At 36.7% G+C, this 13,395-nt stretch overlaps 1 protein-coding gene and 1 long non-coding RNA gene across 2 annotated transcripts in view; one reads left to right on the forward strand and one right to left on the reverse strand.

Moving 5' to 3' along the window:
* LOC127450444 (uncharacterized) overlaps positions 1-7,145 on the reverse strand; it is a 31,379-nt gene extending 24,234 nt beyond the window's left edge. Inside the window, exon 1 of the long non-coding RNA XR_007898996.1 lies at positions 7,084-7,145. This is a non-coding gene — a long non-coding RNA (uncharacterized LOC127450444). The remainder of the gene's footprint in view (positions 1-7,083) is intronic.
* LOC127450408 (protein phosphatase 1 regulatory subunit 27-like) lies at positions 6,601-11,348 on the forward strand. Its single transcript, XM_051714509.1, has 3 exons — positions 6,601-7,291; positions 9,130-9,280; positions 10,322-11,348. The coding sequence occupies exons 1-3, from the start codon at positions 6,868-6,870 to the stop codon at positions 10,431-10,433; spliced, it is 687 nt and encodes a 228-aa protein (XP_051570469.1). The 5' UTR covers positions 6,601-6,867; the 3' UTR covers positions 10,434-11,348.
* The last annotated feature ends 2,047 nt before the right edge of the window (positions 11,349-13,395 follow it).

Below are 13,395 nucleotides of genomic sequence, written 5' to 3' on the forward strand. Positions count from 1 at the left end.
TTATGGTATTAACTTAGTGATGTTTTCTTAAAGAATTGAATGACAGATTCTATGGCTTGAAAAAAATCATCACTTTGTAATGACAGTGTAGAGAGGCTGGAAATGTGGAAGTTCGCATTGGTTAATATTGAGCAATACAGGTATTACATATCAGTGCCTTTGCTTTGCTGATACACAGGGCTCCCTTAAAGGAATATTTTACCTGAAAACTTGTTGCTCCACAGCCATATGACTTTATTTATTTATCCTGTGGCTGTGGTGCACATGGAGATTTTTTACATATGAAAACATATGGTAACCAGGAGCTATCAAGCTCCAAAAAGGACAAAAAACCACCATAAAAGTACACCATATTACTTATGTGGTATATTCCAAGTCCTCTGGAGTCATATGATATTGTTGTGTGAGGAACAGAACAATTTAAGTCATTATTCACTGAAATAACGTAGCTCTCAAATGTGATTTGTGCTTGTGCACTTACAAACTTAAAGACGCTTCGCACAAAATTTGAGGTTAATGACGCCAAACAGCATTGCTTCTTGTGTGTTTTGTAACAGATTGCAACAAACTTAATTTGAATATGCAGAACAGCAAATGAGATGCAAGAACAATGGCTGAGGGCCAGATTTTCAGAGGAAAAAAACAACTTAAAAAAATACATTTCGGCCTGTTACTCACATAACGCGATCATTTGTGTTCAGAAGACTTGGGATGCTTGGAGTGCATTTTTTGTCCTTGTCATTAATAAATTATGATTTAGTTATTTTTTCAATTTGGGTAAACTTTTCCTTTAATGTAATTGTGTGTGCAAAACGACAAAGGTGCTGTTTTCGTAAATATATCATTCATTAGCAGTGTTTGGAAGTAATGGATTACATGCAATCAGCATTATGTAATCAGATTACAAAAATCACATACTTTTAATTAGATTACATTACATTTTAAATGTGTGTAATCAGGTTATAGTTACTTTTATGGATTACATGATTACAAATGGATTACATTATGTCTGGGTTTGAAAGATGTCAGGGACAGACAAAAAGCAAATTGCTGTTTGAAATCTTTTGTGCAAATTAATAATTAATACACGTAAAATTGGGTTTTTATCAAAACATGCACAAAAGTAATCCAAAAGTAATCAGATTACATAAAAGTGTAATCTAAAAGATTACATTACTGATTACAATTTTGTTGGTACTTTGTTATCACTACCATATTACATTTCAGAAGTAATCTACCCAACACTGTTCATAAAATAAATGAATATTTTCATCCTCATAAGTGTCTGCTTCATGAATTCCTCATGACAGTGAGCAGACTACAGCAGCTTGTGTAAGCTTTATATATCCCATCAGGCCACACTTAAATAGAAATCATGGTCCAACTGAAATTGAAAAAGAGCTTTATTTTTGTGAGCCTGCACCTTATAACATATTGGTACTTGGTGCAGGGAGGGGTAAATTTAGCAGCTCTGATTTACAGCCAAAACTAGACAGCATCAATGCCCTGGCAGTGTACATAGATAATATTTAGATGCTTGTTTGACCAGCATGTCTCAATAAAGTGTATATGTGTCTCTATTAAATCGAATCGGCTTATGCAACATTTACATGTGATCATGTCTTGTGATAATAATAATAAAAAAGCATCAGCCTGTTAGGTAACATTGTGATCTAACAAGGAATGATGTGATAAACTTCTAGCAACAAGTAATTTGGTTGTCCACAAGCAAAATGCTGTGAAATGCAACCCAATCCCACCCAATCAGAACATATTTATGTGTAGTATACAGTTACGCAAACAGGACTATTGAGATTCCACCATGGGCAAAGATACCCAACGCAGGAGAAATAGAGATCAAGTAACCAACAAAATGTCCTCTTGCTCATCTTGGTTGCAGCTGATCAGGATATAAACTCAATTTAGGACAGTTTAGCATGTTGTGTTTGGTTAGGCATACTGAACGCACTGTGAACACCCCAACCCTAAACCTAACCATCAGTGGAGTAAATATGTAATTTTAGATAGAAAATGCCACCTTCATAATGCACCACACATTCTTAATTGGAGACAGGTCAGTACTGCAGGCAGGCCTCCGATTCCTCAGATGTCACTGTCTTAAAAACCACCATGCATCTGTAATGGATATCATGACATGTGCTGGGAATACATTGGTAAACCTTTGTCAGTCAACACCATTCGCTGCTGCATCTACATATGCATGTTATGGCTTTACCATGCAAAGGAAAAGCCATACATCAACACTGTCCAGAAGCGCCGCTGATTTCTCTGGGCTCCGTCTCATGTGAGATGGAAAGTCTCTACATCCAATTGGTCCCAACGAACACTGCCTTTTCCACGACTATATAAAGAGTGTGTCATAGAAGTATTCTGACATTTACGAAGGACACAGTTACTGGACCCACTTAAGCTTAGACTTATTCTTAATGGCCATGCCCACTGACATAGCACTGAGCTTAAGACACAACCGTCTTAAAACAGGGTACATAGTGTTTACACCTTTTTTTTTGTAAAAACATGTATGAGTGGCTTATTTATAGTTGTCTCTAAATAGGATAGGAGAAATAATTTTAACATGGGAAAAATTACACAGTTCACCATTAATGGGAGTAACTTAAATAACACTGTTTTGAAAAAGACAGTATTTTGTAATGGTGTGTAATCTTGTGTACACTTTTGAACACAGTGTTCTGTAAGCTGTGACTGTCAAAAACCTACTGATCAACATTAACATGATTTATAGCACTTTGAAATGTTATAGTAAGATCACATGTCTCTTCCAGGCATTAAAGTGAAGCACCCATCATAACACTTTCATTCCTTCAGCTGTTGCTTATGTGTTCAATCATGCCATCGAGGATGAGCTCAGTATTGCAGTAAATTATTGTCCAAGTTTTTCGAAAGAGATCCTAGTTGTTAGAAAACATTCACTGGTGCTTTCATGGGCTGTCATGTTTGGAATGAAATGCTAGCTTACTGTTTACTAAATACGGGACTTTACAATTCTTTAAAATAGTTTGCAAAACCGTAGGAATTATTTCACAATAAACATTTTTTGTTGTTATATGACCTCATCATGATGGATGTGAGTAATGTCTATTTAGATTTTCTGAAAAAAAAAAAAAAAACATTTTCGAACTCCTCCTAGCCGTACTTCCAATTCGCACAAAATTTTGCATTGACGTATATGACAAGAGTGAAAAAAAAATGCTACTGATGCAGCTATCATTGCATTAATTTAGCAGACTGCAGAGTAATGTTTTATGAAATCATAAAGGAAGGGAACCAGGGCAACTTTAATATTTTAATATAAAACAGTGTGCAGACCCTGAAATTCAGCTTGGGTCTGCGGGTATTGCACACAATTTTAATAATTCCCGCAATTTCCACGTTCATAATGCGGGAAATTCCCGCACACTTTTATTCACTTTACAGTGCAGCTGCGGATTAGTAAACCAACAGATACAGACGAACAAATCAATAAACTTGTTTTTGTTTCAAACTGTAATTCCAGAAGAGTAAATCCACTCTGTCTCTCCCTCTCTCTCTCGTGCTGATATCAGCAGTGTCAGAAGTGTAAGTGCACGTATTGAGGAGGCGATTTGTCGCATAGTTACGGAACTTAAGATGTTACAGATGTATAAGCCTTACTAAACCTGTTAATTCGACATGCATGCAAATGGCGTTATACCACGTCTCCGTAAACAATAAAACAATATCGTTCCTGTTTATAATCAACAAAGCTGTTAGCATTGCAAGCACGTGCGCCTTTCATAACTTGGCGCTTCCTCATTAGTCAAAATGCAGCACAATTGCAAGAAAGGCAGAAATAGCAAAAATGCTTTGTGTAATATACCATCTGCATGGTGAAGAGAGACGCTTAAACTGTTACATCTCTCATCTCCATCTCTAGTTCCATCCAGTGTCGGAAATTAACAGAGGCGCTGGGCTAAAAAAATCCCCCTGCAATCTGATATAGTTCCAAATTAATATATCCATTGCGTTCTTCATTTGAATTTTCGCTGAACATTATTTGTTTCATGCTGTCTGTTGTGCAGATGTTGCCGAGTCAGTGGCGGATGCCCGCGCCGTAAACGAGCACAGACGGGCACTCTGCTTCTCACGCTCCGCATCAGTCTGTGTTGTGCTCCCGTGCTAAAAATACCAAATGCTACAATGTAGTTAATAATAATATTAACAAAAATAATATCTGGATGTGTTAAATAGCCTTGATGTTAAATAAAACATTATTAATGATACAATAATAATTTTACAGAACATTAACCACTAAGTGGATGAATCATATCTCTGACTAATGTTCATTGTTTTATTAAATTGGCATGAAGTTTTTTTTTATAAGCTCCTCATTCCAAATCTGGAGAAATACTCTCATCTACTCCTTTGTGTCAGTGCAAGGCTGTTAATTTAATAGCTAAAATATCTGGAAATATGTGAATGAGAAAAAACAAATGTTTCAGTAACAATGCACATTATGCAGTATAGAGATCAGGCAGTTTTGTAATTATTGAAACATGCCATTTTAAAATTTAAATAAACAAATCAAAATGTAAGTCCTTTTTTACTCTAAATCTCCACTTTCACTTTTACATCTGAAAGTCACATGTGGTGCCTGTTTAGTGTCAATTTCACATCTGATAGTTAAAGATTGATAGTTAAAAAGTTTTTAAACTTTTGAATATTGTTGAATATTGTTCTGTTTCTCACCACACCTATCATATTGCTTCAGAACACATGGGTTTAACCACTGGAGTCATATGGATTACTTTTATGTTTCCTTTATGTGATTTCTGGAACTACAAATGTCTGATCACCATTCACTTGCATTGTATGGACCAAAAGAGTTGAGATTCTTCTAAAAATCTTAATTTGTGTTCAGCAGAAGAGAGAAAGTCATACACATCTGGGATGGCATGAGGGTGAGTAAATGATGAGAGAATTTGTAAGTAACATTTTCTGTGTTAAAATACTTTCTCTTATCCAAGCTTGATATGCAGAGACAACTATTAGTAAGCCATTCATAGGTAACTTTTCTCAGAAACTGTAAGCAAAACTGTAAAGTTTTTCTGTGGCACTTTGAACATTTCTCGGATTGTTTAGAGTGACCCACTTAGACCCGCCCCAGTAACGTTACTCAACCAATGGCGTGAGTTGGGGGCGGGACTATCTCTTTGTTTGACCAACAGCAGATGTGGGTAGTATTCAGAAAGCTGTTTTGAAAACAAAGTTTATTTTTGCAATTCCGTTTGTTGGCGCTAGTTTTAAAGGAATTACATACTTCAACTTTAAATACTGATGTGTGTCTCACCCCAAGTGATTGTATCGCTTTAGAAGATATGGATTTAACCACTGGATTCATGTGGATTACTTTTATGTTTCCTTTATGTGCTTTTTGGTGCTTTAAAGTGCTGGTCACCATTCACTTGTATTGTATGGACCTACAGAGCTGAAATATTCTTCTAAAAATCTTCATTTGTGTTCAGCAGAAGAAAGTAAGTCATACACATCTGGGATGGGATGAGGGTGAGTAAATGATGAGAGAATTTTCATTTTTGGGTGAATTAACACTTCACTGGCGAGCATGACAAAGAGGTTGTGGAGCAATATTTTGGCAATGCTTTGGCGTATTGAAAAGAAACTTGGTGTATGCCATAGCCATCTTGACTTAAGAGTGCCTGAGCAGTTTTGGCACACTGCCTCCTACTGGTCAAGAAATATGGAAAGAAAAAGCTATTTTTACTTAGAACTTCTGCAGAGTATTTTTAGATTCCTTTGGATATACAGAGTAGAGTATAGGCTACCCAATATTTCTATGTTGGCCACAGAATTTTCAGTTCTGTTAAAAAATGCTGTATTTTACAAAATGCATGGTATATCGAAAACCAGTATTACATGGTTTTGTTGTCATGAAAACAAAGATGTAATAATGGATATAACTTTACACAGATAAGTTTAGTAAACGATTTTATCACACTAAAATCATGTTAACACGTATAATGTTTATGCCTTGTGGCTATACTTTTGAAACAATGTGCCTCACTGTAACCCGGATTTTTGCTCTTTTTAAAAAACAGGAATGACAAGTCGGAAAAAAATTTTGCTAATCAACAGTATGCCACAAATGCTGAGCTTAACTTCTATTGAACCTGGAATATTCTTTATTTTTGTATAAAGAGAGAATGGGTAAAAAAGAGATCTGCTTCATTCATTAACCGAAGCTTATTGCATTGCGGGGAAAACGTATTCTGTGCAGTGTACTCTGTTGTATACCACACATTTTGACCAATGTACAAGGTCATCCGGGTATTCTATGCATACAGGAAATGTGCATACTGTGCAAAGTATACATATTTTATACTTCAGGAATAGTAATAATTGTATGGTAATATGCTTTTCCACACAGACATAGATTTTGTGAAAGTACAGTGGGAGGGCTCGCACTGCAGCCACTCTCTGCTGGGCCGATGTCACTTGATACAAGGGATGACCTCCCCAAAATAACCCTACAAAGGGTATATAGGGATCTACTTCAACCTTCACTACCAGGAGAATACACAAAGTGACTGGGGTGGACAGTGTGCAATAAAGTACGCAACAAAAAGATCCCACAAAAAGGAACAGTTGCCTCTAGAAAAGTGAAAATTATTCCAGACTTAAAGCGGACTGTGGCTGTTCGAAAGCTACTGAAGAAAGTGTAACCCCCAAAGGTTCAAGACACCAAATAAGGATTTTTCCCTTTCGTGGAGATCGACTGGAGTCTTTTAATTTCTTTGTCCTCCTCTTCAGCCCAGAGCCGAGAGGGGAGGCAAAGCTGCGGCATCTGCGGGAATGAAGTACAGCTACCAGTACCCGGTGTCACAGTACACCCGCTCTAACACACACTCACACAACACTGCCACTCATTACACACCTTCACTCTACTCCAGCAGCTCGTACTCACCCAGCTACTACAGTTCCACCAAGTACAGCCCAACTACACTCAATACTCCAACATACTACACCCCTCCGGCTTACACACCTGCGTACAATCCCACCTCCACTTACACATCAGTCTACAGCAAGGCATCAAGGCAGAACAGCTCTCCCAGGACAACTGTACAGTATACTCCTACTGTAGCTCTCAAGCCCGCCCGGTCCGTGCGCTTCACGAACGATGTCGTCTTCCAGGATTTAATCCGGCATAGTGAGCTGGAACAGATCGGTCGATTTATGAGGGCGAGGAAAGTGCGTCTGGACACCATCTTCCATTCTGGTAAGTGATACCCACCTTGCATACATCCAGATTGCAAAAAAAATTAAAATTAAAATAATGTTCATTCAGTTTTTATATATCATCATCATCCAACAAATATGCAATGTATTTTAAAGGTGAAGTGTGTAATTATTTTGATGGTAAAACTGTAATAGAGTGAGTTCCTCAAAGAGTGTAAACACTTTGGCTCGGTTGTACTTTCCAAACATTTCTCTCTTTCTTTGAGCATTCCAACATAATAACTTCTGGCTCAAACAGTGGCATGTGTTTGGGGTGGAACCAGGGGGTGAAGGTTTGGCTAGTTAGCAAGGGCAGTTAGCCCCTACTGGTAGATGTCACAAATATACCATTAAGCAGGTCAAAAACATGTTCTCCAATTGTGAGAAAAGAAGAAAGGAAAAATATTATTATGGTAGATGTTTCATTAGCAAATAACTTTTTGAGGGCTCCCCTCACAAAAGATCTAGAGTTGCAGCAAACTTGCTGCATACTTGCCACATACTTGCCACAAATTCGGCAATCATTATTTTCAAATGCAAATGAGCTTTGTGACAAACTCTTCATTGTCGCCAAAGTTTTGCTGCACATTCACCACTACTGGTGAAGAGCTGCAAATTTCTGGCAAACATTTGCACCGAATAGCAAGCTCATTTGCATGTGAAAATAATGAGTGGCGAATTTGCGGCAAGATTGCCAGAACTCTTGATTTTTTTGTAAGGGTCTTGACAGCATGACACAGAATCATGTGTTTCCTATCTTCTGTAAGTAGGGTTGCCAACTTTTCAGCACATGAATAGGGGACCACTTGACCATTTTGAGCACTTCAGTACAGAACAGGATTCCTCCTGAAGCAATTCGTTGTCCCCCTTGAGCATTTTCCTGCTTCAGTATGGGACACAATGCCTTCAGTATGGGATGTTTCATAGTCCGAACGGGGGGAGGTCCCCCTTGACCATTTTACCGTCTATCCATAACATTGCCTGATGATTGGAAGATGACACATAAGAAAACAAAACTGCAATGCTCCTGTTAGCTTAGAAGTTGTTTGACTGACAACAGAGACGGCTTGTAGCAATCAAATTGCGGAGGACAAACAATACTATGCAATGCTAGCATTTGTTCCACAGGCATTGCCCATGGTTATCGAAAGAGAGTGTAATTTCCCATATTTAACACACCTGTCTTTGCTAAAAGTGTTTGCTAAACAACTTTTATTAGCAAGTAATGTAGTGCTTTTTATTTGATTAAAAGTGACTATTGTTAACTTTGTACTTGCCGATATGCTTGTGAAATCAGAGCAAGATCGGAGTAGAGGATTTTCACATGAGTTTCCAAGTTGGAAGTCCGACTTCAAGTGGCGTCCCCCTGAACTTTTCCAAATAGGAAGTTGGAAATTCAGACTTTCCAAGTTGAATGAAACACAGATTGAGTGCCCATTAAGCAAAGATGGCAAGCAAGCAGGTTGCGTACTCCCGGGGCTGAATGCGCCAGCCGAACAACTGCCATTGAGATAAATGGGAATGCTAACGGATAGCCTTTTCCAGGTAATTTTAGATTACTACCTGCTTTTTTTTTACAGATGGAAGATGAGTATTTTGGAAACCTGTCAGTCATTATTTTTACAATTCCTCTGGGTGACAACAGTGGCACATAAATTACACTCTTCACCTTTAAAATATACAGTAAACTTGATGTGTCTGAAAACTAAAGAAATAACACTTATGGTATCTGTCTGGAGTCTGGGGTATTTTCCAAAAAATGTGACAAGAGTTTAATCTCACTGCTGTTTGGCAAGAGATATTAGCACCACACCTTAACAAGAGCTGGCTTTTTCTTAGGAATGGCAGCACTCCATGAAGCCGTGCTCTCAGGGAACTTGGAGTGTGTGAAGCTCTTGATAAAGTATGGAGCTGATGTTCATCAGAGGGATGAGAATGGCTGGACACCACTGCACATTGCGTGCAGTGATGAATTCCCTGAGATTGCACGGTAAGAGCAAATTCAAAACTTACACTCGTTAAAATACAGCAATTCCAAACAAAGTGTCAGTCTAAAGAGTGACTTTCTGAAAACAATTTAGTTTCGGCTTAAGGCAGTATTCTAACTGGAATAACCTCATAAAGTCCAAAGTATACTTCAATTTTTTTGCAAACGCTTAAGGCTGCGTACAGTCAAACGCTCACCTACATCTTCTTTTAGTTCTTCTTTGTGACAGCAATGGCTCAACGGTGAGTGTTGCCACCTTTTGGACCCACTAATTAGTACAAATAATTGCAGGCGCATGTGCATGGTTCAGAGTGCGCGTAGTTAGAAAAATCAGCTCGCACGCGTTCAGTGCTCAAGCACTCTGTTGATGATGACATTTGCGTCACGTATCCTCTACACAGACACCTAGCTTACGCGTCTGACCGAAAGTACACTTTGGGCTTAATTGACCAGTTTTGGATGCGTCAAACCAACTTAATTGATATCAGTAGTTTGACATTAGCATGTTGCTAAGCTAATGGCTTGATATTGATGATTTTTAAAGCATAAAAACATAGCACACACAAATATTGGGTAAAATATTCCGTCAGATTTTGCACTCACGATCAATCAGTAGTTTGACGTTAGCATGTTGCTAAGCTAACAGCGCGATAGTCTATTAAGCATTAAAAAACTGCACACACAAATATTGGGTAAAATATTTGGTCCACTTTTGAATAGTTAGTAGTAACTGAATAGCAATATTCTTTAGCTCCACTAAATAGTTGACATTTCTCACCCTGATCTTGTGACAGTACATTATGGGATTGCGAAGGATACATGCAATGCTGCCTTAGAATTTGGACAAATTGCAATTATGCTGTTATGGTATTGGTAGCTAGCCTATGATGCCTTAAATTGCTGCCTGTGTAGGTTTTCAGAACGGATAGCAGCTAATTCTTATATCGTTAGTGTTCTTTAAAATCATGCCATGTGGATACATTAACAGACCTGTTGGTAATAAATTAGTTGTGTTAATGTATATAATATCATTTTCTCCACTAGGTACCTTCTCTCTCTGGGCGCCAGTGTGGAGGCAGAGAATGAAAATGGGGAGAAACCAGCAGACCTCATTGACCCCGCCTGCAAAGAACTGGTCAAACTGTTTGAAGGCTGACCGGCAGAAAAACTTGAAGAAAAAAAAAAAAGCCAGCTTTAAAAGGACATTCAAATCACTCTTTTGAGTTTATAATTTTGTGTGGTTAAATGTTCTCCTGAACAATACATGTATGTTCTTATTTTTGCTTCTTTTTTGATACATGGACTTCAATATGCAGTATAAGGCTACATATGGACACTAAACCATCCGAGATAGTTTTTTAAAATCAGCGTGAATCACTGTGTGCAACACATTTTACTTTAGTAATCTGATGTATTTCTGAGTGAAACAGGAAAACAATTGTAGGATGGGACGTTAGGATTTTATCCATTAGGAATTGATTGGATTGTGAAAAGAGGATGTTACATAAAAGAATGGAGCCAGGTTGTTGGAGAGGATGGAGGGTCTGAGAATTAAGAGGGATTTGTTTTGAAGATGGCAAGCAAGTTATTTTGAGAAAAGGTTACAATGACAAAAATACTTTTTCTTGGTTGTGTCATTTTTCACCTGTGTTCATTTTCTCTTTGGTTTCACTGCAGTGTTTATCATATACCAGGGGTCCCCTTGACATGCTCCCAATTTATATTATTGTCACAATTCTGTGTAGAATAGAAAAGTGATCAGTTATGTGACAAGTGATACAATCCTGTTAATGCAAAATAATGCTTGATGGGTAACGCTCATACCCGAATGGAACAATGCATGTTGGTGACGTGTTTACACAGACACAGTTTGGCACAACTTTGTGTTTCCCATCTGCTGGGCAGCAGGAGAGCACATTGCAAAGACAATCTGCCATCAGATTTACATTTGAAGAAAGACTGAGTTGAGAGGGAAGATGAAAGTGAAGGCACTACTGACATTTTGAATGTCTCTTGTTAAAGTCTTATCTTTCAATTATTTTTTATTTTTATTTTATTTTTTCATAAATAAAGCTGCTTTTTATATAAATAACAAGACACTTTTGTATCATTTCTCTGCTATGATTATTATAAAAATTATTTATCTAAAGTTTAATATGAATGGATGGATGGAGGCTTTGATCCCCCAGGTGGAAATTTAGTGCAGCAGCAACATTAAATGCAGAGTACACAGAAGGGTTAACCAGGGACATTCCTATGCATATACTGTATGTATTACAGGAATGAGGTTTAGCAAAATTGGCCATGTCACACAGGTTGTTGAATTGAAATTCCAATTGGGAGTAAGAGGAATTTACTTATTTGCAATTCAAGAAACTCAAAATAATTCAACATTCGTTTTGCGACAGAACATAAATAATTACATCATTCAATTTTGCTAAATATGCAGATTAATTCCCTGATCTGTTGAATACATTTTTGATTAGAAATATTTCTTTAGGTTTAATACTGTCAAAACAACTAACTCAACAATCAAAACAGATTTTAAATTAGCCGTATAGGGTGATTCCTCACAAAACCTGTTAAGAAAATGTCCTGTTCATATTTGACAGCAATTAACACTTAAGCACATTTTACCTTGAATTCGTATTGCATAACGCATACTTTTACATTTACGACTCCCATTCTTTTCTATACATGGAGGTACATGGAGAAAAGTCTGTGAAAAAATCTAGTGCTGTTGTTTCAACAAGCAATTTTGAGTTGAAATAACAATTATTATTGTTCATTTAACTTACAACAAAGTTGAGGACAGAAAAACTTTAAATCTTTTGTTGTCTGGACAACTTCTGAGAATCTACTTATGTCAAGTCATAGTAAAATACGTTGAAATAACTAAATCACAAAAGTATTTTGTACAGTGTATGATGAATTTCATTACCACTTTTTTGGTATTACTGTCAAAAAGATGCTGTTGTACAATGATTTTATCTAAAATCAGCATGTTGGTGCAGCTATCATTATATCTCCATAGACATAATGATTTTTATACTGTTCAAACTACAGATTCTATCCCCTAACCCTAACCCTAAACCTAACCCTCACAAAAAACTTTCTGCATTTTTACATTTTCAATAAAACATAGTTTAGTATGTTTTTTAAGTGATTTGAATTATGGGGACACTAGAAATGTCCTCATAAACCACATTTATAGCATAATACCCTTGTAATTATTATGTAACCTAAAAAAATGTCCTCCTAAACCACCTAAATAATCTCTGATAAGAATGAAAAGAATATGCAAGATGCTAGCTAACAGACTGGAGATTAAAATGATACCAAGTTTGCCTCGTTTTAAATAAACACTAAAAACAGAGATGAAAATTAACTTTCCTGTGAATTTTTAATTTTGCTTCTTAAAAATGAACTTTGGCGATATCTTCCAAAGGTTTTTTTTATTTATTGTATTTTGCCGCAATTTTTTCTCTACACATGTTGATATGGAAAGAAGTAAACAAATGAAGTTTGGTCTCACCAGGGTGTGCGGAAACGTTAAAACCACGTGTCTGACAACCTGCCCCGCGTTAGTTTGTGCCCTGCTCTCCCCTACTACTATGACATATAAATACGTTACAAATGAAATAATATATAATTGTTTTCAAATTTGGGTAATAAGAATATCGTAATGACCATCTTTTTTTGCATTGCAGTAATGAGTATTGAAGGGTGACATGTCATGAAAATAATGTCACAATGTAAAAAATTCTTAATGGCCCTCAACATGTGCTTCATTTTCTATATGCAATATTTAATTTCATATTTTCTTATTTTTAATTATTATTATTTTGGAGTAAAACTGGACCAGGACATTTTTTCCGACAGGTTTCCTGAACCACAAAATGCATACCATAATGTTTTTGATTTAATTTTTTTTATATATAATAAAATATCTATGGATTCTAAGCACAGCTTTCTGTAGGTGAACATGGGACCCTTAAAACAGTGTAAGAAGCTTTCAGAATCTTCCTGTCATATAGTCTGTTTTACTTCTTTCTTTTTTATTATTTTTTTATTTGTTGTTGTAATTAACTGTAGTAAATAAGCTGTAGTCTGATAAT

Source organism: Myxocyprinus asiaticus, chromosome 13 (assembly GCF_019703515.2).
Source record: "Myxocyprinus asiaticus isolate MX2 ecotype Aquarium Trade chromosome 13, UBuf_Myxa_2, whole genome shotgun sequence".
NCBI classification, from domain to species: Eukaryota; Metazoa; Chordata; class Actinopteri; order Cypriniformes; family Catostomidae; genus Myxocyprinus; species Myxocyprinus asiaticus.

Excerpts from the sequence above, each read along its gene's own strand:
- LOC127450408 (XM_051714509.1), top strand. The coding sequence starts at position 6,868 with ATGAAGTACAGCTACCAGTACCCGGTGTCACAGTACACCCGCTCTAAC. Across the intron at positions 7,292-9,129 it reads GGACACCATCTTCCATTCTG|GAATGGCAGCACTCCATGAA; the intron begins GTAAGTGATACC and ends GCTTTTTCTTAG. Across the intron at positions 9,281-10,321 it reads GAATTCCCTGAGATTGCACG|GTACCTTCTCTCTCTGGGCG; the intron begins GTAAGAGCAAAT and ends TTTCTCCACTAG.